A 22,404-nucleotide genomic window follows, 5' to 3' on the forward strand; every position below is an offset into this window, starting at 1 on the left:
TGTGTAGTTGGGTCAGTGTAAGTATCCCAGGGTGTAGTTGGTCAAACAGGCTCTCACTGATAAAATCTTGTGTTTCTGAGGCCACCACTTGATATCTTTTCCTCAACAATACTTTTGCTGATTTTAGTCAGACTATCTTGAATGAATCATGCCTGAACTGTTTTGTTTTTCTTTTTCAATTGTCTATTTGTTGGTCACTTTTCATCTTCATTAAAGTGCTTTGGAAACAGGGGAGAGTTCCTGTAGATTGCTTTAGAGGGCTTTGGATTGCCAATTTAATAACCTTCAGTTAATCAGCTATGTCCTATAAACAGCTTGAGGGATAGAAAACTCCTTTTTGCTTAGAATAACACATTTTTTACGCTTGGACAGTTTGATGCTATTTTCCAGTTTTCACAGTGTTAATTAGTCAAAAGTGTTTAATCAGTGTCATTTGACCACTGCTTCAACCGTAACAATGCAAGAAAATCTAAACATGTTCAGATTTGCATCATTGTTTGTATCATTATGTTTTTGTTTTGGAAAGGAAGTGTGCTTATGTACATATTTTCAAAATTAGTATTCAGATAATACCTATTAACTATAACATATTTTTGCAAAAAATACAACAGTTTTAACCTTACAATAGGAATAAATGAAATTTCTTCATCATTTCTGTGTTATTTTGATTGTAAATATAGCAGATATGTAATTGTGTTATAGTTTATTCTGTTTGGAAATACTAGTAATTTTACATTACAGTGTGGACACACTGGAAAGCATCCAGCCTCTTTGATTATTACATATACGTCTTACATGACAACATGACTATTACATGTACTTCTAAAAAGTATGGAAGCTGAACAGAAACAGGCCTGTCAGGGAAATAATTAAATGAAGGTGTTTATGATTAAGTGGAAAAAAATCCAAACCTACATGACCCTGTGTGGAAAAGTGATTGCTCCCTAATCCTAATAACTGGTTGGGCCACCCTTAGTAGCAACAACTGTGATAACTGGCCATGAGTCTTTTACAACCCTGTGGAGGATTTTTGGCCCACTCATCTTTGAAGAATTTTTGTAATTTAGCCACATTGTTAATGCTGTGAAACCCTCCAGCTTGTTTAAGGTCATGCAACAGCATGTCAATCAGACTCAAGTCAGGGCTTTGACTAGGCCACTCCAAAGTCTTCATTCGTTTTTTTCTTAAACCATTCAGGGGTGGACTTTCTGGTGTGTTTTGGATCATTGTGCTGCTGCAGAACCAAAGTGCATGTTAACTTGAGGTCACGAACAGATGGCCAGATATTCTCCTTCAGGATGTTTTGGTAGAGATCAGAATTCATTGTTCTGTTTAGTCTTCCAGGTCATGAGATAGCAAAACAGCCCTAGACCACCACACTACCACCACCATTTTACTGTTGGTATGATGTTCCATTTCTGTGTTACTTTCATGCCAAATAAATGTAACGCCACTCAAACCAAAAAGTTTTGTCTCGTCAGTCCACAGAATATATTTCCAGATATCTTAGGGGGGATCATCAAGATGTTTTTCTGGCAAATATGAGATGAGCCTTTGTGTTCCTTTTGGACAGCAGTGGTTTTCTCCTTGAAACATGGATGCCATTTTTGCCCAGTCTCTTTCTCATTGTTGAATCATGAACTCTGACCTTAACTGAGACATGTGAAGCCTGTGGTTCTTTAAAGTTATTCTTGGTTCTTTTTTGACCTCTTGGACGACTCATCAATATATGCTCTTTGAGTAATTTATGTCAGCCGGTCACTCGTGGGAATCTTCACTACTGTTCCAAGTTTTCTCCATTTTTGTATAATGAATCTCACTGTGGTTCACTGGAGTCCCAAAGAAAATAAATAGAAATTGCTTTGTTAACCTTTCCAGACTGATATTTCAGTGACTTTGTTACTTTTTGGGATCATTTAGCCTGCTTTACTTTGTCAGACAGGTTCTATTTAAGTGATTTCTTGATTCATCAGGTCTGCCAGTAATTAGGCCTGAGTGTGTTTAGTGAAACTGAGCTCAACTTTCCCAAAAAATTAGTTAATTCATGATTTAACAAGAGGGGCAATTACTTTTTCACACAGGACCAGTGCGGTTTGGATAACTGTTCCCCCTTAATCAATGAAATCATCATTTAAAAACTGCGTTTTCTATTTACTTTGGTTATTTTTGTCTGATATTAACATTTTTTTGATGATCTGAAACACGTAAGCGTGAGAAATAAGCAAAACACTAGGAAATTAGGAAGGGGGCAAATACTTGTTACAGAGTGCCTGCAGACCGTACCATGTTGAAAGATGCAACATGGTACGGTCCTAGACCGTAGCACCGTACCATTGCAAGATGTCCATTTTGACTTTAATGAAAAAGTTGAACAAGTGCTGCATTCAGGCATACAGCTGACACTATGAGGTGCTGTCAGATTAATGGGGAAGAATCTGTGTCTAGAAAGCACCTTTCATATTGTGAGGATAAGAGCCAAAATTTAATTGCAAGTATAGAAATGTCCTCATTACATTTAGTCTAAAATGAAAACTTGTCCATAAAAGCAAACCCAGACACAGCAAACAAGTATTTGACCGAGACCGGGTGTGATGATGGCTTTGTATGGTTTATTCAGGCGCACTGATGGTGTTGTTCTTGGACAAAGACGAATGGAACTTGGACATGCGTGCAACTGTTTCCTCTGTGGTCAAGCTTTCTCTCTCAGCTTGTAGGTTTGGGAATGCGGTCATAAGTGCAGATCTATCTCACTGAGTGTTTTGTTTTACCTTTGTTTGATTTTGTTTTGCATATCAGGACTTTTTAAAATCCTGACATGCTTTTTCACTCCCCTGTCTGTGCTATGCTTTGTCAGGATGAAGTGAATGTTAATAGCGTTTAGGAAAACCCACCCGTGTTTGGAACTGCTCTGACATCAAACTACATCATAAAGTGGTTGGAAAAAGGACTTGGGTCAAATGTTAATGTGTAATGTCAACACACACAGGCCAAAGCACAGTGGAAATGTGTCCCTCCTGACTTTGTTGCATGGGATTCATCTTCCCATATTTAAAAAAAATAAAAATAAAACAATGATAGTACATGATCAATATTCATATTTCTCAATGGTATCAGAGGCCAAAATGTGCTCAGAACAGTATTTCCTAAACCATTCAGCAGTGTACATACTTTCTACTTACCAGAAAGTATTTATTGAAGTAAAACCACTCGCAGCCAGATAATATAATCATGGCAATTAGGCGTACTGTATATAAATTATTTTCAAGTACATTATGAAAAGCAATGGCTAATGCGCTATTAGGTTCACAAATGTCTCCTGACAGACATCGTGACTTTTTTGCACCATCTTGACAGGAGACAATTGTCAGCCCTTTACCACTGTGACCTCTCGTCACTACACGTAAACAAAAGCAGAGGAAGCAGATGTGCAGCTTGTATAAGACCAGATACAGAAGGGCAGGCATTTCCTAATAGCTGCCTCCTCTCTGTATTTGGCCAACAATAACACCGTTGGCACACCTGACACAAAAGAACCGAGAAGCAAGCCAAAAGGGCAAATTACTGGGTAGGTTATTGAGTTGAGCTGGAGATCTGTGCATGGCTGTGGCCTTGAGTAAACATAAGAGACTTTTGCAAAGCATCACCCTGCTCAAAACATAATTAACAGGGGATTCAGAAATATTTCACAGCAAACAATATATATGCTTACTATTTGTACAGCATTATTGGACTGGAATCACAAGAATGTTGTTTTGGAAGGAAGCAATTTAGCTCAGAGGTCATTTCAAAGTACGTTTGGCTGTGAATGAGGCCATCATTTGGTCAGTGTCTTTCTGCAACAGTTAAGCTGAAAAGGACAGTGTTATTGTGCTGGTTTTGGTCATTACTGGTATGTAGATGATGCAGTCAAGGTCCTTGACTTGGTAGTGACATTGGTATTACTGAGCCTAAACAAGCTGATTTGAGCTGTCCATGGAATTGCTATCAATGCTTTTCTTTACCTTTAAAAGATGGGAATGTGACAAATTAAATAAATACAGTAAATACTGCAGTAAATAAACACCATTACAAATTAATATTAGAAGATAACACGTCTATATGAGATATGCTCAACCTCTGGGGTGGTTTGAAGATGTCTGGTGGCCAGCAGCAGACGGGAAGGTCTTATGCCTGTGAGGAGACACGTTGCTTAAAAACGTACTTTCTAAGCATAATAAATTGAATGAATTAAATAATGATAGGGAGTTTAATGAACTAGGTTATTATTAAATATTGTCCGAAGGTGAAATATGCATCGGATTAATTGCACACTGAAGCTATCTTGATATATTCTTATACAGTGTGCATGCTGGCCTGATGTGATTTAAGCATGTGTGATTGATGGATGCATTTGATTGCGATTTTAGACGCGGCTGGCGACAGAAATCATTAGTGCTTCTTAATGTCGACGATGAGCTCTGGAAATGCTTTAATTCGACTCCAGACAATTACACCGTCATCATTTTTAATCTATCTGGCCCATGCTCACCTCTATACACACACACATACACACACACTGTCCAATTAGCCAAACGGTATGACCACATGCATCTTTCTGTCTGTCTCTGCACAGCTAATGATAATGATGGTTGTGTGCATTTGCGTGTGTGTTCCTAATACTTGTCCCCCTGCAAGTGCAAATGTGTTTATGTGTGCCTGTGTGATATAATATGTCTTAACACATAGCTTAAACAGACACTCAGCCATTTCCGGACCTGCAGTCAAATGACACTCATTAAGCTCTAGCGCTGAGCGTTGCTCTAATTTAGCATGAAGCCAGTTGATCACCCCCTCTTGCTGAATTTGACCTTCACATTCCTGCAATCCATGTTTACAACACTGGTATTTTTAATACTTGTCAGTGACTGTCATAAATGGGGTTTCTATCAAAGACCTGGCATATATAAGCAATGACAACAAAAGCTTCAGAGTGGCAGTGAAATAATGATACCTGAGAGAAGGTGAGATAATGACATGGAACCTTTGGAGCTTGAGCTTGGCTGTCATAACTATTTACATTAGTATTTCTAATAACAGATGAAGAAGGAAGTAAAACAGAGTAAAAACCAACTTTTACGTTTATTCTGACAGTTGCTTAAAGAAGAAGAAAATAATGTGATGTGAGGAGACTCCCGCAGAGAATTATAGCTACGAGAGCAGGAGAGAGTTTTACGAAGGGCATTTTAAAGCTTTTTCAGGTGTTACTCATTAGTCAGGAGCACAGACGGTAATTGTTAATTGGACTTATTTTAAGCAGACAGCCATAACGGGCTGTATGGATGTCAAAAATAGGACCGTGAAGCAGTTTGCAGAATGCTATCAGCAAACTTCTGACCTCAAATTAGCCAAAGTTTTGAAAGTTTCAAATATGTAGCGCTAAAATCAACTTTGGATAATACATGGTGGAGGAGAGCGAAATCCTCCTAGCACAAGCAGCATGGATAATTTTAACTAAGTCGTTAAACAGGAAAAAGATATTTTAACACACGCACACACAAGCTAAACATTAACTCTAAAGTGGAATGCTTGATTCAGTTAATTTAACAGTCAAATATCTCCCTCAGGTTTCAGCCTACATGTTTTTCATTCATTACCTTCAGTAGGTAAGGTTATTTTTAATCAAATTAGTGAAATGTTAACATGAGATTCCCTTAAGTACAACAGTACCCACAGTCACTGTAAACTGTTCCCACTTGGGAACTAATACGCAGCCTGCTTTGATTATTGATGGTGGTTATTGGTGGCTGTTACTTCATATGAATTAATGAATTTACTATGGTTAATGAGCATGTTTATATGTGCGTGCCTTTGTAGAGGGAGTGTGCGAGATCTGGTTGACCAGTGAGGACACCGGTGCTTACGGTAGAGACATAGGGACAGACCTGCCCACGCTGCTGTGGAGACTGGTGGAGGAGATTCCCGAAGGTGCCATGCTAAGGCTGGGGATGACGAATCCACCATATATCCTGGAACACCTAGAGGTATGCGCAGTACACACAAGCACCTCCCCAATTTCACCCACGAGTCCTATCAAATATAATAATGCATCGGTATTAATAAAAGTAAAACACCGAGACACTCCACACACTTCCTTTTTACCTGCTTTGTTTTTCTCCTGACGGGCTCTTTCTGTGAACAAACAATATTGCTTTGCCTAGATTTAATAAAGTAAAAGCCTTTTTGTTTTGCTTACCAAGCAGTTTAGCTGCAGCACTCATTCTCTGCTGATTAGTTCATTCTCTTCTTTCCCTAATGAGTCAATTAAGGACCATTGTGTCCTCTTTAGTAACCTCATTTTATCAATCATTATTGTCTTTTCTAATGGAACAATGGGCATTGTTACCCCTCTCTATTTTCTCTCTCGATCTCTAGCCCTGACTTCTTTGTGTATTTGCATGTCTGTGAGACATGAATTTTCTGCCATTTAAATCTTTTTCTGCCTTACCCCCTTTTTAAAAAAAATTAACTTGTGTTGGAGACACAACACATTATTTTATTCTATCGGTTTTCATGAACTGACAGTCGTGCCTCTTTTTAAATAACATATTCATGTATTGAGTGCAAAGGATTGCAATGTGTGTTTTTAAAAAAAAGTTCTTCCATTGTTCAGATTATCTGGATAGATGACACATGCCAACATGTTGTTTCCTGGTCCATTGTTTGTTGCAACCAGTTCATTTTCTTTTCAATTATTTCATTATTATTCACTCTCTAGCAAACTTCAGGAGTCTGTGAAATAGTTAATTAGATTATTAATTGGTTAATTAAAGTTAGACTTGTAAATTTACATCAGGGTTTTGCCATCAATTAAGACTTCCTCTACTTCATTTGGTATTCCTGTAAAATTTGCTGCTGTGGGGATTTGTAGTCTGCTCTTTTTTATGTCATTGCCAGAGAAATGTGAAAAAGAGCAAGTTGCCTTTTGACATTGACAGATCACCATTGACAGATCATCACTGTGCCATCACTCTGAAAATAAACCAATAATGGAAAAGGGTTGAAGTTATAATTTGCCAGATGAGTGTGTTTAACAACCGTTATCAGCTCCCTGTTTCAATTTTGTGAGAGAAGGTAAAGCGTGTTGCATTTTTACCCCGAGGTCCTGCAGTCAGGTCATTAAGAAAGTCTCAGCTAGGGGAGCGAGCTGTTATTCAGTCGGACTTTTTCACTGCTATATGGCAGCTGGTGGTGTCAAGATTTTCTGGGAAATAGAATATTTTGTTAAACCTAAATCTTGCATTGTTGGTAATGAGAAGAATATAAAAACTGGATACATTTGGACTGAGTATGTGATGAAACACCAAGAAAACTGATGGTCTGTGCAAACCTGCTATAAAGTAGTGCAAGAAAGGGTGTGACATCGTTTGCTTTTAGTCATATGATCTAAACATGCATGGATGCTTCATTCTTTTGAAACATCTAAACCTACCTTACAGCCATCAAAATATCGATATAATAAGCAGATAGCATAATGGTGAGCATCGTGTTGCGACGATGAGTGTCATGCTTGTGCTGTGCTAGTTCACTTCATCGCCTACCATGGTGTTGATCCAGCATAGTAGGTGTGACTTGAGACATCATTGTCAGTATGTGTTTGATAAATTGATATTTTGCATCTTCCTTCCTGTTCATCTGCTCCTCTACTGTACGTTGCAGGTCTATCTTAACCCACCGTAAGTGTTTGCCCGTGTTAAGGCTCCTGAGAAGTGCTATAGATACACCGCTCATCCTCTGTGGCCTGCTTTTGACAGCTCTTTTGCGACTTGAGTCTTTTAATCTTTATTTATTGATTACTTTATCTCAAAGGAAGTTACTTTTCAGCCACTTAGATTGAAAAGCAACTTCCTTGTTTTTCTTGGTTTGTTCTGTTTTGGTCACATTGTGATTTTTGTACAAATTATCTGCAAAACATGATAGAAGGTAATGTACTGCACTCTTAAAATCCTTTACTGGGACAATGAGTTAATGATCGGAAAACCTCTCTTTCCTTAAAACTGAGGTGTTTGAACACTTCCTACACAATGTCACAATTCTTATTAAGCAATGTTCTGCTGGGAATAAAATCACACGTGAACTTTTGCTTCAATGACAGGGATAAAACTCAAGGAAGTGGGACCTTTTGTTAATATTTTAATGTTATATTAAACGTGATTGCTGACCTTGATAGATTTAATTTCTGGCTTATTTTTCAGTCCTATTATTTTTGCTCTGGTTGCCTGTTTGCATTCATAATTTCAGCCCTGATTAAAAACAGTTGGTTTGAAAAAGGAGAGGAGAAACATGTCAGTGGATGAAATAGAGGATGAACTGGATAATGGTAACCTTGAAAAAGCAAATGACAGAACTTTTTTTTTCTTCCTTTTTTCTTTAAAAAATAAATTCATAACAGATACTTTGAATCAAACAATCAAAGATGATTGGGATCACTGATTAATGAAATGAGGGCAGAAATGTAAAAAAGTAAGGGGATGAAGGCCTGGGGATAGAGACGAGGGGTAAAAAGCAGTGGGAAAAGTGCTGTGGGAAGCAGCTATAGAGGTTGTAATTAACCAGGGGTTAATGGAGGTGGCTAATTGTCCCCCACATGTATAGGTAGGCTTTCTGCTTGGCTACATTACAATTAAAAACCCACCCTCCTAATGATAGGGAATAACAATTAACTGATAATTAGAAACACACTTGGAAGACACAGTCACTTGGTGTGTGTGTGTGTGTATTAAGAATAATTTCATATGCTAGCAGCCCTTTTTATTGTTAATGTCCATGTGTTGGATTGAATTATATATTTTTTGCTTTAATTCCTCACCCAATTAACCTACATAAGGAAAGATGGTCTTCTTTAACTTATCATTGTCTTGTGTTGCTCTTGTTCCCTATGTACCCTTTCGTATCCATCCTTTTCCCCCCTCTTGTCTGCTACCCTTTCCACACTGTCCTTTTTTCTCCTTTTTTGCAGTCCTACTCATAAATAAGGGCGTACTGACAGTCATTAAGAAAAAAGTCTTTTGAAAGTCTTTGCGAGCTTCCTTCCTCAGTTTTTCCTTCTTTCTTTGCTTCCTCTTGCAGCTCCTTCTTTTTCAGTATAGCTCTTCATTTTCTCCTTTTGACGCTTTTAATCTTTTTCCCTTCACCTTTTGCTTTTAGTTTTTTCTTCTCCTAATTACTCGTCCATAACCTCTTTTGTCTATTTTCTCCAATTGAAGTCGTGATGATGGTAATCACGTCAGTGGCGTGGCGATGAAGAAGGCCGAGTCTCCAGAGTATTTTTATCGTTCATCTTAAAGGCTGAATGATGTCCTGCTGTCTCTTCTTTTGAAGAACGCTAGTACTTATATAATGGCATCATACCGAATGGCTGTGATTGAAGCTGAAAAGGCCAAGTAACTTCTCCACTACCCCTTTAAAGATCACCCTCTCTCACAAATACTCACAGATCAACGCGTCTGCACTGTCTCCTTTTGTCACACAAGAGCACACAATTTCTTCCTATGTGCAGCCTGTTTTTCTTGACAGATGTAGACAGGCCAGTAGAACCATTTGCTGATTGGAGCAGTTAAAGGCCCAATCTGCTCTCACGGGCCACTTCTCCCTGACATTTTAGTTGATTGCATTGTGCTATCAGTGCTTCGTTTTTGAGTAGCTTCACGTAAAAATATCTCTACAGTGCCACTTTTTGTTTTTCTCTCTCCTCATTTCCCCCCCCCTCTTCAGTTTTTATATTTTGGAGTGTAGCATCTTTTTCCCCATCTACCCATCTCTGAATCTGTCCGTCTGTCCACAGTACAGCCACATCTGACCACTCTGTGTGTGTGTGTGTGTGTGTGTGTGTGTGTGTGTGTGTGTGTGTGTGTGTGTGTGTGTGTGTGTGCAGATAAGTGTGGATGTGTTTCTGTGAGCCTTTATGTGTGGGCGATTTATAATAATCTATACTAGAAATGGCAAATGAGGTGTGAAAATAGTCTCCGTGTAGGTAGTCAACCAGTGAAATCTGCTCCCTTAGTGATGCCAGTGAATTTTCCAACTTTGGCCTTTGGTGATAATGCCGTGTGGATTGTGATCGATCAACAGTTTCTTGATAACCCAGTGGAGTTTTTTCACATGAGATGTTATTCACGAACATGCTACAAGTCTCTGTTTATCTATATACATTGTTACTAACAACAGTAATTCAAAGAGAGGACACAGTCTGACATCAAGTTGAAAAAAAAAAACCCAATCAAACTACAGATTGATTGCACGTGTGTTTATATGTTCATCTCGAACTTTTGAAAGTTTAAGGAAACATAAAGTAAAAACAAAAATTTTGGACTTTTGTGTGGTTTTCTTATGCTGTGTCACATTGCACTTACCGTGTCTGTGAAGGTTCTCAGTCATCCAGGTCATCGTAGTCTAAGGAGCTTCAAGGAGTTGCTTGAAGACGTTTCACCTCTCATCCGAGAAGCTTCTTCAGTTCTAAAGGGGTCAACTGGTGGAGAGTCCCAGATTTAAACACAGTGGGAGTTTCCCCCCCAAAGACGGACAAAGGACCCCCTGATGATCCTCTATCTAATCACATGAGCCGAGGTGTGAAAATGGGTGTGGGTCACAATCAGCCAGGGTTTTGGGTGAGCTCATTATGAAACCTGGCCCCACCCTATCATGTGATTTCCTGAGGTCAGATGGCCCAGGATGTGAGTGGGCGTTAAGGCGTCTGGGAAGGGAACTCAAAACTGGATTATAGATGGCAGACAGTTGGTGTCGTAAACCACCGCCTCTGTTCAAAGATGGTCGCTCACAGTGGACGTAAATGGCTTCTTTCACTCCTCATTGCACTTAACGTGTTGTCCGTACTATAAGGTGCACTTAAAATCCTTTAATTTTCTCCAAAATCGACAGTGCGCCTTATGTATTAATTCTGGTTGTGCTTACTGACCTCAAACTGATTTTATGTGGAACACGGCGCTAAAAAATCGGTCAAAAAAAATGTTTTAGTGCGACTTCGGCAAGCTACGAAGCCGCACCGCTTGATGGATTGTCGGAGCATTACGGCTACTGTAATGATGTGTTATGTGATCGCTAGCGACACAGCTATGTTAGCATAACAAAAACACAGTAAAGCTGGAGGATGAATGCTAAGTTTTTTCCGATAGAAGTTAACGTGACAGGCTGCTGTAAACAGACCAAACTTCAGTCAGGAGAACAACTGAGATAATCCATCCACAATCAGAGGTTAGTCAATAATATACTGCAACAACATGTGAACAGAGCAGCTGCGAGAGAATTCAACATTAATGGATCGATGGTACGAAAGTGGAGGAAGCAAGAAGAATGAGTTGAGTAAAGTTTGACTTATCTGGCTGTTTTGTTTCGCTTAAATAATAATAATGGATTGCATTTGTATAGCACTTTTCGAGCCCCTCAAAGCGCTTTACAATTCCACTATTCATTCACTCTCACATTCACACACTGGTGGAGGCAGCTACAGTTGTAGCCACAGCTGCCCTGGGGTAGACTGACAGAAGCGAGGCTGCCATATCGCGCCATCGGCCCCTCTGGCCATCACCAGTAGGGGGTAGGTGAAGTGTCTTGCCCAAGGACACAACGACCGAGACTGTCCGAGCCGGGGCTCGAACCGGCAACCTTCCGATTACAAGACGAACTCCCAAACCGTGAGCCACGATCGCCCCTTATAATCCGGGTGCGCCTTATGGTCCGAAAAATATGGTAATTTTAGTTCATATTTCATTTTATTTGGTTGCTTTTTATTTTTATTTTTTTCCCTCCCACTTTTATCACTTATCAGAAGCATTCCCCTGTGTGCCCTGATAAACTACCAAATAGCTGTAGCACAGCAAAAGGTCTGTCCCATACATACACTAATGATTATACACTAGACACCCGTTCACAGAAACACAGCCACAACCGTCTCTTGCCCGGGCTCAAGGGCAGCTGTATAGAAACACCCTCTCAATCCATTTTCATTTTAATGAAGCCTTTGGGAGCCTCTTCACATTAGAGGCCTAATGTAGCATTTTGTGTGAGGAACTAAACCAAATGAAAGCTCACAGCAAAGCTATTCGGATGTGCCTCTGTTGCGCCTTTAGACTGTAGTTTAGTTGTATTTTTGAGTGACTTGTTGTGCATGTCCCCTTAAAAACAAAGTTTGTCACAGTCACAGAAAACACTTGCACATGACAAATTCTACACATACATCCAATTCACCTTTAACCGTGCAATGCATTTCATTCTAAGAGGTGTGCAGCAAGCTTGGTATAGATGCCAAGGAAAATCAAGCGCTTCCATCACAGCTTGAAGTGTTTAAAATGTCTATTTCACTTTCTGAAGTGTGGTTGTGCTTGGTCATGTACACACAAATACTGACTTGTCCTGGGAAAAGATTTCTCTACAGACTTCACTGGGTGACACATGATATTAAAAGATATGTGTTTTTAGAGGTCCAGGTAATCTGAATGTATGAATTGATTTCATCTTTCAAAGCTTTGAGTTTTAAAGGATTCTGTCCAATTTCAAATGATAAGACGGCACAAATAACAAGTAAAGCATGTATTTTTTCACATTTATTACTTGAACCTTTTTGCTGCAAAGATAACTGTAGAAGATTTTGTCTCTTCATTGGCCATTTTTCATTTTTCTTCTGGCTTTATGCTTGTGAGTCGGTGCTTCTTTATTTCTGAACAACAACATTGAGAATTTTTTGTGTAGTTTGAACTGTGTTTGAGTGAGTCTTAAAGTGTTACTGTTATTTTCCGAAGTGTCAAACATAATGTTGCTATTAGTGAATAAGTAAGCTCTCATTTTTGAATATGTGTAGGACGCGTTCAGTTAGTGCTCCCTAAAAAACACTCACGGTTAAACACATCTGACTCTTTGTGTCTCCTCTAAGCTGTGCAATGAATAACGCATACAACATCCCGCTGCCCCGAGGAGACCAAATTACATTGAACTGATCCCCTTTGGCCCGTTTGACCATGTATGTTTTTCTCAAATGTTTAAATTCAACCGAATTTCACTTGGAAAGTTAAGGTCGATTTCTTTTGGGTTGCAGAGTTTAGAATTTATTTCATTTTTGTGCGATGTGCTTGATTAATAACATATTTGCAGTCACAAGCTATACAGAGATGACTTGATTCAAAGTTGACCCTGACTTTCAGCAGCCTGCTTAGAGAGAAAGTAAGAAACATTCATTTTTGAAACCCGCAGTATTCAAAACATGACTATCACGTGTTTTAAGCGCCAAACACAAAAAAAAAGGGAGAGTGAATGATGAAAAGGATGAGGAAAAAGATACACAAACAAAAGAAACGGAAAAGCACAAAGTTTAGAGTAAGCATATTTTCTGGGAAATTGTTGTGAAACGTCTGTAGTCACGTGCTGAGGCTGCTTGGAGCTAAATCGACTTTCATCACCTCTCCCCCCACATATGTTTTCTTTTCTTTTCTTTTAAGTGAGATCTGATTTGAGGGGGGGCGATATCAGATCCTTTGAGCTAATTCGCTTAACTCGATATTTTCTGTGTTCGTGTGTCTATTTGCGCTGATCAACCAGAGATGAAAAGACTGTTTTTTTGCAGATGAAGACCTGTTGGGTTAAAGAACAAAAACGGTATTGGTCAAGGCTGATTTATAAATATATAAATACACAAAAAAGCTTACAGTTGACTGATCATAAAACCTTGCTTGGGCACATTTGAAGGATCCCAGATTGTAACTTGAGCATATGTGATTGATAAATCTCAAACTAAAGTTAATGGCACATCCTTTTTACCCTCACATGACACCAGGATAAATGAGGGTGTAGTCGGGAATATTAAGAGAAAAGCAAACCTTTTGGAAGACAACATCATCGCCATGGTAGAAGCAATTAAAGCCACGTTGAAATGGTGTGTCGACAAATGAAGCCAACATGCAAATTAGGAGTGTGTCACTTCTACAGGGAGTGAGGTATAAAAACTTCAGTACAGACTTGAACTGCAATATTCCTGCATAAAGAAAACAAAGCTTTGCTTTGATCTGAAAACTATCACAACTCTAAAGATGATCAATATCAAGGCAGCACGTAGTTATTGAATATCATATTGTTTTTTAAAAACCATTTTTTACACAGCATCATTTACACTTTGACATTTAGTATTGGTAGCTGTGAAATATTAAAGATCCTCAAGTCTTCTGGGATTTGCAACATCATTTGCAGATCTCTATTATACAGTCAAGTGCATGACAAATGATCCATGTGAGGGAAGTCTCCTGAAACTGTGTTGACACCCAGCTACATACATATACGCATACTCTTAACAAATGTACTTAACTAACTGTGATAAAAACACGAGCCAAATTCACATTTTCATACCCGCATTTCAGCCAACATCCTAGATTCCTCTGAAAAGTCAGAAATTAATCAAGCATAACGCTCAGCCATTAAAACAACTGTTTTCCTGTTCAGGAATGCAATTAAATAAGAATAATTTGGCATCTTAATCCAAAAATAATAATGTTCTTAACATTTTTTTCCAACTACTTTTTGTAGAACAGCAAATTTGAAAATTCGTGCATAGAAACAATAATTATATTTCAACATTAAAACATATAATTTTGATTAAAGTGTTTTACATACTGGTGAACTAATCATTACAGAGACATAAAGAGTGATTTTGGTAATTGGCAATACTGTTAATTTAGGGGAAGCTCCGGGATAGATAGTAGGCATGAAGACTGAATGTAGTGCGACTTTTCATCTCATCATCTCCCTTTACAGCTCCTCCATCTAATGCACAGTACACACTGCAGTAGCTACACCCTTTTACACATGCTCTACAGTAAAATAACAAATGACAAGGTTTTACAGGTTAGAGTTATTTGTATATATTTTGCAAACTTTGTAATATATTGTATTATTTAAGTAGTTCAGTCTGTTACCGTTATTGTCTTGGAGCAGCTATAACCCTTTAATAATTGCTAATTTCCTTAGTGGTTATTAAAGTTTTTTTTATTCTGATTCAAAAGAAACTCATTACTACACATATATTTCTTCAAAGCACACAAGTGTGCATTAATAAATACCCTCTCCCTGCTAGCCATCATTAGATCTTATAGGTCACTTCTACTTGCCAGGAAAACCACATTAGAGGATTGTAACTTAATAATAGAAGAGACAGTCAGAGGGAAAAGGTTACACTTTAGAAAGGCCCACGTTTTCCATGTAGATACATTGTTGCAATAGTAGTACGTCTACATTAGTATTTAAAATCTATTACAACAACAGAACCTTACCATTTGAAGTATATTTTATTATTGTAGTACAAAATTAATTCATCACATTTTATGTGGAATATCCCTTTTTTTAGGCTTTGCATGTAGTTTTTGCTTCTTTCTTCTGGTGCCATTGATGGTTGTGGACTCTAAAATAGCTTCACAGCAGAAATTTGAAGTATACACAATAAAGCATCTACACTTAGAAATAGAGGCACTATGAATCCATCACTCTGCTATTTACTCTGGTTCATAATACATTTAAAAACACATAAATGCATGTTCTTTTTCATGGTTTTTCTTTTACACACTAACTCACCCACTTACAGATACATGCAGTAGCCTGATTTCTGTCACCAATCAAGCTCCATTTTCCAACCAAATTAATTCTTTCTAATTTGGAGCTTGCAGCGGTCAACCCCCCGTGGCGCTGATACTGAGCTGTGCCCGTGTGTGTTCATGCACACATATGCTTTAATGTCTGCGTAAGAAGGCGAGCACATTCTACAATAGATCTTAATTGAGAAGACGGACTGCAATCAGTACGTTCTTGTAGGAAATCATTAAATCATTTCTTCCTCCCCTCTCCTTTTCTTTTTCGCCTTCTTATGGTGATTAGCATGGTGATGATAGCATCCTGATTATGTCCATCAGAAAAATCTGACATCTGTGTTCTCTCCAGTTCTATTACTGAGGAAATTAAAAGTGAGAAGAAAAGAAGAAAAAAAACCTTGCAAAGTCCCCTAATTACTGTAGTGCATTTAACTGCAGTGTTCTTAAAAGTATTAGAGTTGGGGTGCATGTTATACTTGAGTGTTGCTCCTGGTGAATTCAGTTTTTCAAATTCATGTAAATACATGTTTGTGCACAGAAACAATGGTTTTAATTTAGCTTAGCAAAATTATTTGACACCCAAAGTACTCTTTTGGGTGTTTTCCCCCCAATTAAATTTTTTCCCCCACCATTTCTCATATAAGATTGTGGACTTAGCCTTGTGTATTGGCTGAAATATTCTTTTGATTTGTCGGATAGAGGGTTTTTATTGAAATAAAATCAAATGAAGAATCTTCTGAATCTGCTTTGATCTGAAAATAGGACCTGCATTCTTCAGTAAAAGCTCTTGACTTTCCAGACATAAAGAAGCCCTACTGGAGCAACCTTGACTCTTAGGACTTTAAATTTCCGATATGAAAAGGAAAAATACAAAAAAAATAAATAAATATAGGATGTAAGCTGTGTATTGTAGAAGCTCTGAAAGGAGTGCAGGAGTGAAAAGAGTGCAGGAAGAGACAGGAATGTTAATGGCACTTTTATTTTATTCAAAGCCAGCGGCTATCATTCACCAGAAGCTTCAGTGAGCCTTCACATTTCCTGTTTTTCTCCTTTTGCACGTTTTAGTTTTTAAGGTGTTGATCTGTGTCATGAAATCAATAATTAATGGACATTATGTTCTGTGAAGTTTGTATGTTCGTGTAGCTGCATGATGGGTTAATTGGCGATGCGGAGGTGTGGACGTGAGCTCGCTTTCTTTGTTAGCGCTGTGAGAGAATGGTGACCTGTTCTGTGTGTTATAGCATATCCACAATCACTAATAGAGTCACACTTACAAATGAAACATTCAAAAATCAGCATGTTATAATAATGTTACCTCCTTAATGTTTTCCCATTTGTGTCATTAGGAGATGGCCAAGATTTTGAATCATCCACGCGTCTATGCCTTCCTCCACGTTCCCGTGCAGTCAGCCTCTGATAGCGTACTGATGGATATGAAGAGAGAATATTGCATTGACGACTTCAAACGAGTGGTAGACTTCCTTAAAGAAAGGTAAGGCAGTATATGGACTCCCAGTTGACTGATTATGTCTATGAGTGCAAATGCATATATAAGCATGTGACTACAACTACAAACTCGGGACATATTAAAACTTTCACCTTCATAGGGATACACACACTCTCCTCCTCACTTGTTACTCATTATATACTTGAACAGGAACAGTGTGTCGTAAGTCAGCGGTCCCTGGGCCATGGACCGGTACCGGGGTGGGAGACTTGAGGCTCGGGTGTGAAATTCATGGTTTTCAGGAGTTTTAGCGTTATTTTTTCATCCTTTTTATCATTGACTCTGTTTCCCTGGGTCTTTTTCTGTGTGTTATGAATAAATCTCCATTTTGTTTTGGGTACCGGTACTGGTTTTATTAAGTTGTATTCATCCGTGTCACCGTAAAGGCTGGTCCGTGAAAGTATTGTTGGACATAAACCGATCTGTGGCGCAAAAAAGGTTGGGGACCGCTGTCGTAAGTTATCAGAACAGCTCATAGGTGTTGGGAGAACATCTTTCTTTTTAGCTAGCAATGCTGCTCTCTTTCTACACTTCCTTCCTTATACTTCCTTTAAGGTATAGATACAATTTAAAATGGATCATTGCTTTTTAGCTGAGAGTTGATGAACTGTTTTTGGTTATGCAAACTGTTGTCTGCCCATCTTTGTGCTCAGATTCCTTATATTGCCTTAATTATCCTACTGAAATATTTAAGGCACATTTTCCAAGCAGTACCGCATCACTTTAGTGTCTCTTAGGTTTGGATGATTTGCTTCATAGGCCTAGATGTGCTATTATCTCTCTTTGACATCACCACTGGCCAATGACATCTCTGCCAGGCAACAGAGAATGTTATCCTTCCTCTATAATTCAGTAGTATTGTGGAGGATGGAGAACAACAACCAGTATAAAGTAACATGCACACGTTGACTTACACTACAAATTTATTGATCAGGCCCTAGGTGTTTAACACAAGTGGATGGATATCTGCTGAACAGCTAAAACACCATTAACACTTGGATCTTTACTCATTTACCTTAGACCTGGTTTTCCACTATATGGTCCATTTATGTATGTTTTTAATGTATTGTTCTAATATGTAAAATATCTCTCCCGTCTGTTTGGCACTCTTCACTTGCTGTTCACACACAGCAGTTTAGCACAGCAGTGGGGTTTTTAAAAAAAGAGAGAAAACGTAGTATAAAGCGTTTCTGAAAATGCGGGCAGAAATCCAGGCATGAACCTGTATACACGGACACACCCCAGTGTGCATGTCAGCCTCCAACAGTGTACTGATGCCATTAATAGATGTGATTATTGTTGCTATGGCTCATAAATGTGAGGCTTTTACAAACCATACTTTTCTTTTAGCTGAAAAATGTACATATTTGAATAGCAGCACTGATCTGTTCTTTTCTTCATGTCCTTTTTCTTTACTGTACGACTCTCTTTCTGTAAGCTCTCATTTGAAACGACATCGCTTTACAAGGTTAAGCATTTCCAACTCAGAATTTACTGGCTGCAGCACCATTTGAATGGTTGAGACCAGATTCCTGGCATACTTTGCACTAAAGCAAATGTTCCTTTAGCAAATACACAGTGTGACCTCCTCACACAGATTTCAAGAGAAATGTGTACATCTCTGACATGGATTAAATATAACCACATAATGCACAGATGTGACCTCTGACATTGCCAGAAAGATGCAAAATTAATCTTTCAATATATGGAAGATAATCTGTCATAGAGTTTGAGCATGAGCACTGATGGCAGCGCATGTCAGAGGGGTGAATAAACATAAAACTGGCGCTATGATAATATATAATGAAGAGATTCATGGGAAAATCAGTATGTATTCTAGATATGCCCTAGAATGCTTGCTATTACTTTGAGATTTACCAAAAAAGAACATATTTTTAATACGCTGGCATGTTATTGCTCTTACCACATCATAACCTACATTTTCTTTAGCCTGAGTTGTTTGGCATGTAGGAAATATGTAAACACATGAATATACAACACATGATTCCAGTTTGTTATTGTGAGAGTTTCAAAGATGAGAAGGGAGGAAAAAGCAAGCACAAGTAAGGCCTAATCTCAGGATCGACATGTGTTCACTCCAATAATATTCAGATATATATAGATATATCTATATATTTCTTTACTTGTATTCTTTTTTTGTAAAGTTGAAGACCTTGTTTCATTATAATTTGATATAATTTGATCATTTTCATTTACTGCAGCAGTAACTGCGTCATGTATAAGCCAAAGTCAGCTGAGAAAATAAATCTGGATGATTCATTTTACGCATTCACTCACACACAACCATCTACAGTTAGGCCTGTAGATATTTGTACAATGCTGCATTACATAAAGACTCGCATAATAACCGCGTAAATAAGTAGAAGTAGACTTTCAGTTTTAATTCAAGAGGTTCAAAGAAAGGTATTGCTTGAAGTCTTTCTGCATATTCATGTGATACAAAGTCACCTGTTTCCAGAGGCTTAAATGTGGACAGTGTACTGACAAGCAGTTACATGCCTGAGTAAAACCTGTTCCTTCATTGTCCTATGACAATGGCAGATAAAAGATCTGAAGCTGATTCCAAGTATTGAACTAGTTCACTGGTTCTCTGAATTACCAAGATGTGGTGATGAAGAAGGCGGAAAGACTGGAGATTGTTTGACTGGATAACCTCAAAAAATGAGAAACTTTAGTAGTTGCAAAATCAGTAATCTGGACCAATTTTTAAAATAATGAATAGATTGACCAGCTTAGTAACACTGAAAGACCTGAGAAACCACAGAAGATGACCAACGTCAACTACAGTATAATTATGTCCTTGGTTCAGAAAAGTCCTTCACAACAACTAAACAAGTCAAAAACAGTACCGAGGAGGTATTCATCAAAGTCTTCAATCAAGAGACGCCTTCTTAAATATAAACACAGAATCAGCTTCTAATCTGTGATCACACTGAAAACCAGGAAGGCCAGAGTAGACTTTGCCAGAAAACGTCTAAAAGAGCCGGCACCGTTCTGAAAACCGCACAAGGTTCACTTTTACCAGAATGATGGGAGGAGAAGAATGTGGAGAAGCAAAGAAGACACTTGATCATCTGAAGCATAGCACGTTATCTGTCATGGTGGAGGCGATGTTGTGGCATGGTCACGTATGGCTGCAAGGGGAACCGGGTCACTAGTGTTTATATGATGATGTGACTGCTGATGGAAGTAGCAGGATGAACTCCTGCTCAGATTCAGCCAAATGCTGCAAAAGACAACGTCACAGTGGGTTCTAGACTTTAAAGGTCACTGATTGCATATTTATTGTCATCCAAGTGTTAAAAGCAATCATTATCTTTAACATTATACTAGTTTGCTGGATTACTTTTGAAAACTTGGGCTGTAATTGCTAAACAGTGCCAGAACTGGAAATGTCTCTCATATCTTGATGGTTTGATTTAAAATCCACTGTCCTGGTGTAAAGAAGTCAAATTCCCCAAAAATGTGACTTTTCAAGAACAAATCTTGTGAAATTAAACTGTACCTTTAAACACTGTGTGCATTTACGGGCTTCACAGAACCACTCCCATGTTTTTTTCCCTTCCTCACATGTCCATATGTTATTGTGTCTTTGTGTACATGTGATACTTTCTGAGTCACTGTATCTCTTTGGATACAGTGACTCACAACGCACTTGCAGGTCTTGTTTTTATCTCTGACCACATCTCCCATTTACACTCTTTTCTCATCCAGTCTTTCCCACATTCCCGTTGTTTTCCCTCTGGCCCTCTGTGGATACCCTGCTGACATAAAACACGAGCCCCATTAGTCTGAAATTCACCTTTTCTCTGTTCTTTTAGATACTTTATTTATATCCAATATGTGACCCCATTTCCAAAAAATAGTTGATATGCTGTGTAAAATGTAAATGTAAACAGAATGCAGTGATCGCTAAATGTTATAAACCTACCCGTTCATAGAACATGCAAAACATGTCATCAAAAGTTTAAACTGAGACATTTTTAAACTTCTCCTTTTTTACTGAAAATGTTAGCTTATTGTATTTTATGGAGGCAAAAGATTTCAAAGATTGGGACTGGGACATTAAAAGACTGGGACAAGTAAGTGGTACTAAAAACGTTTTGCAACTAATCAGATTTGTTGGCAGCAGGTCAGCAACATGATTGGGTATAAAAAGAGCGTCTTAGAGAGGCAGAGGTTCACTAATCTGGAAAACAAAATACTTCTCCAAGCAATTTCAGAATAATGTTACTCCATTTAAAACTGTTAATACTTTGAATATGTCTTCAGCTACAGTCAATAATATCGTCAAACATTTTGAGAATCAGGAGAAATCTCTCTGTGCGAGGTACAGTACGAGGATGCTTTTGATCTTCAAACACTCAGCCAGCAATGAATTAAAAACAGGCATGATCCCATCATGGAAATCACTGCAAGGGAACCCAGTTCACTGTACCAGCCAAAAGAAGCGAGACCAGCCAGCTTGTTATCAGCCTTAGAGGTTGCATTAATGCCTGTGGATCTGCAGCTTGCACATCAGGAATGGCACCGTCAATGCTGAAGAGTCACAGGTTATACAGGCTTTAGAGCAAGATATACTCCCATCCAAATGTTGTCTTTTTAAGGGAAGGTCTTGCATATTTAATCAAAACAATGCAAAACTGCTTGCGGCACCTATTATAACAGCATGGCTTCATGGTAGGAGAGTCCAGGTGCTGAACTTACCTGCCTGCATTTAAGAGCTTTCATCAGCTGAAAACATTCGGCACACCATGAGACAAAAAATACGACAAAGACCCAGAACTGTTGAGCAGCTTTAATTGCATTTCAGACAAGAATGGGACAAGAGAACTCTTACAAAAGTCCAGCAACTGGTCTCCACAGCACCCATTTGCAGATGGTTTTAAAAGAGGAGGGGGTCCTGCACCGTGGTAATCATGGTCCTGTCCCAATGTCTTTGGGGGACATTGTTGCCATCAGTTTTAACACTTTGCAAAAAACTTTTTTGTAAATTTAACCTCGCATAAAATTTGGGTTTGAGATTTAGAAGTCACATTTACAAGTTGTATTCTGTTTCTTTTTAGGAATTGGTTGTGTATTGATCATTTATCTTTCTTTCAGGCCATTTAAAAAAAAATAGATACAGTAAATGTTTTGCATTTTCTAATTTAAGGCATAAATATCTTTTGCGTCAAGGTTTTTGCTTTCTCCTTGGCTCGTTTTGTGGATATACCACAGTTTTTGCCTTGTCTCTGGCTTTTTCTTCTTTTTTTCTCT

At 38.4% G+C, this 22,404-nt stretch overlaps 1 protein-coding gene across 1 annotated transcript in view; it reads left to right on the top strand.

Annotated features, from left to right (window-relative positions):
• cdkal1 (CDK5 regulatory subunit associated protein 1-like 1) overlaps positions 1-22,404 on the top strand; it is a 255,607-nt gene that overhangs the window by 139,017 nt on the left and 94,186 nt on the right. The window contains exons 9-10 of the mRNA XM_026183920.1: positions 5,854-6,020; positions 16,964-17,109. Coding sequence (XP_026039705.1) covers positions 5,854-6,020; positions 16,964-17,109 — 313 coding nt within the window. The remainder of the gene's footprint in view (positions 1-5,853; positions 6,021-16,963; positions 17,110-22,404) is intronic.

The sequence above is a fragment of the Astatotilapia calliptera genome, chromosome 11, assembly GCF_900246225.1.
Source record: "Astatotilapia calliptera chromosome 11, fAstCal1.2, whole genome shotgun sequence".
Lineage (NCBI taxonomy): Eukaryota > Metazoa > Chordata > Actinopteri > Cichliformes > Cichlidae > Astatotilapia > Astatotilapia calliptera.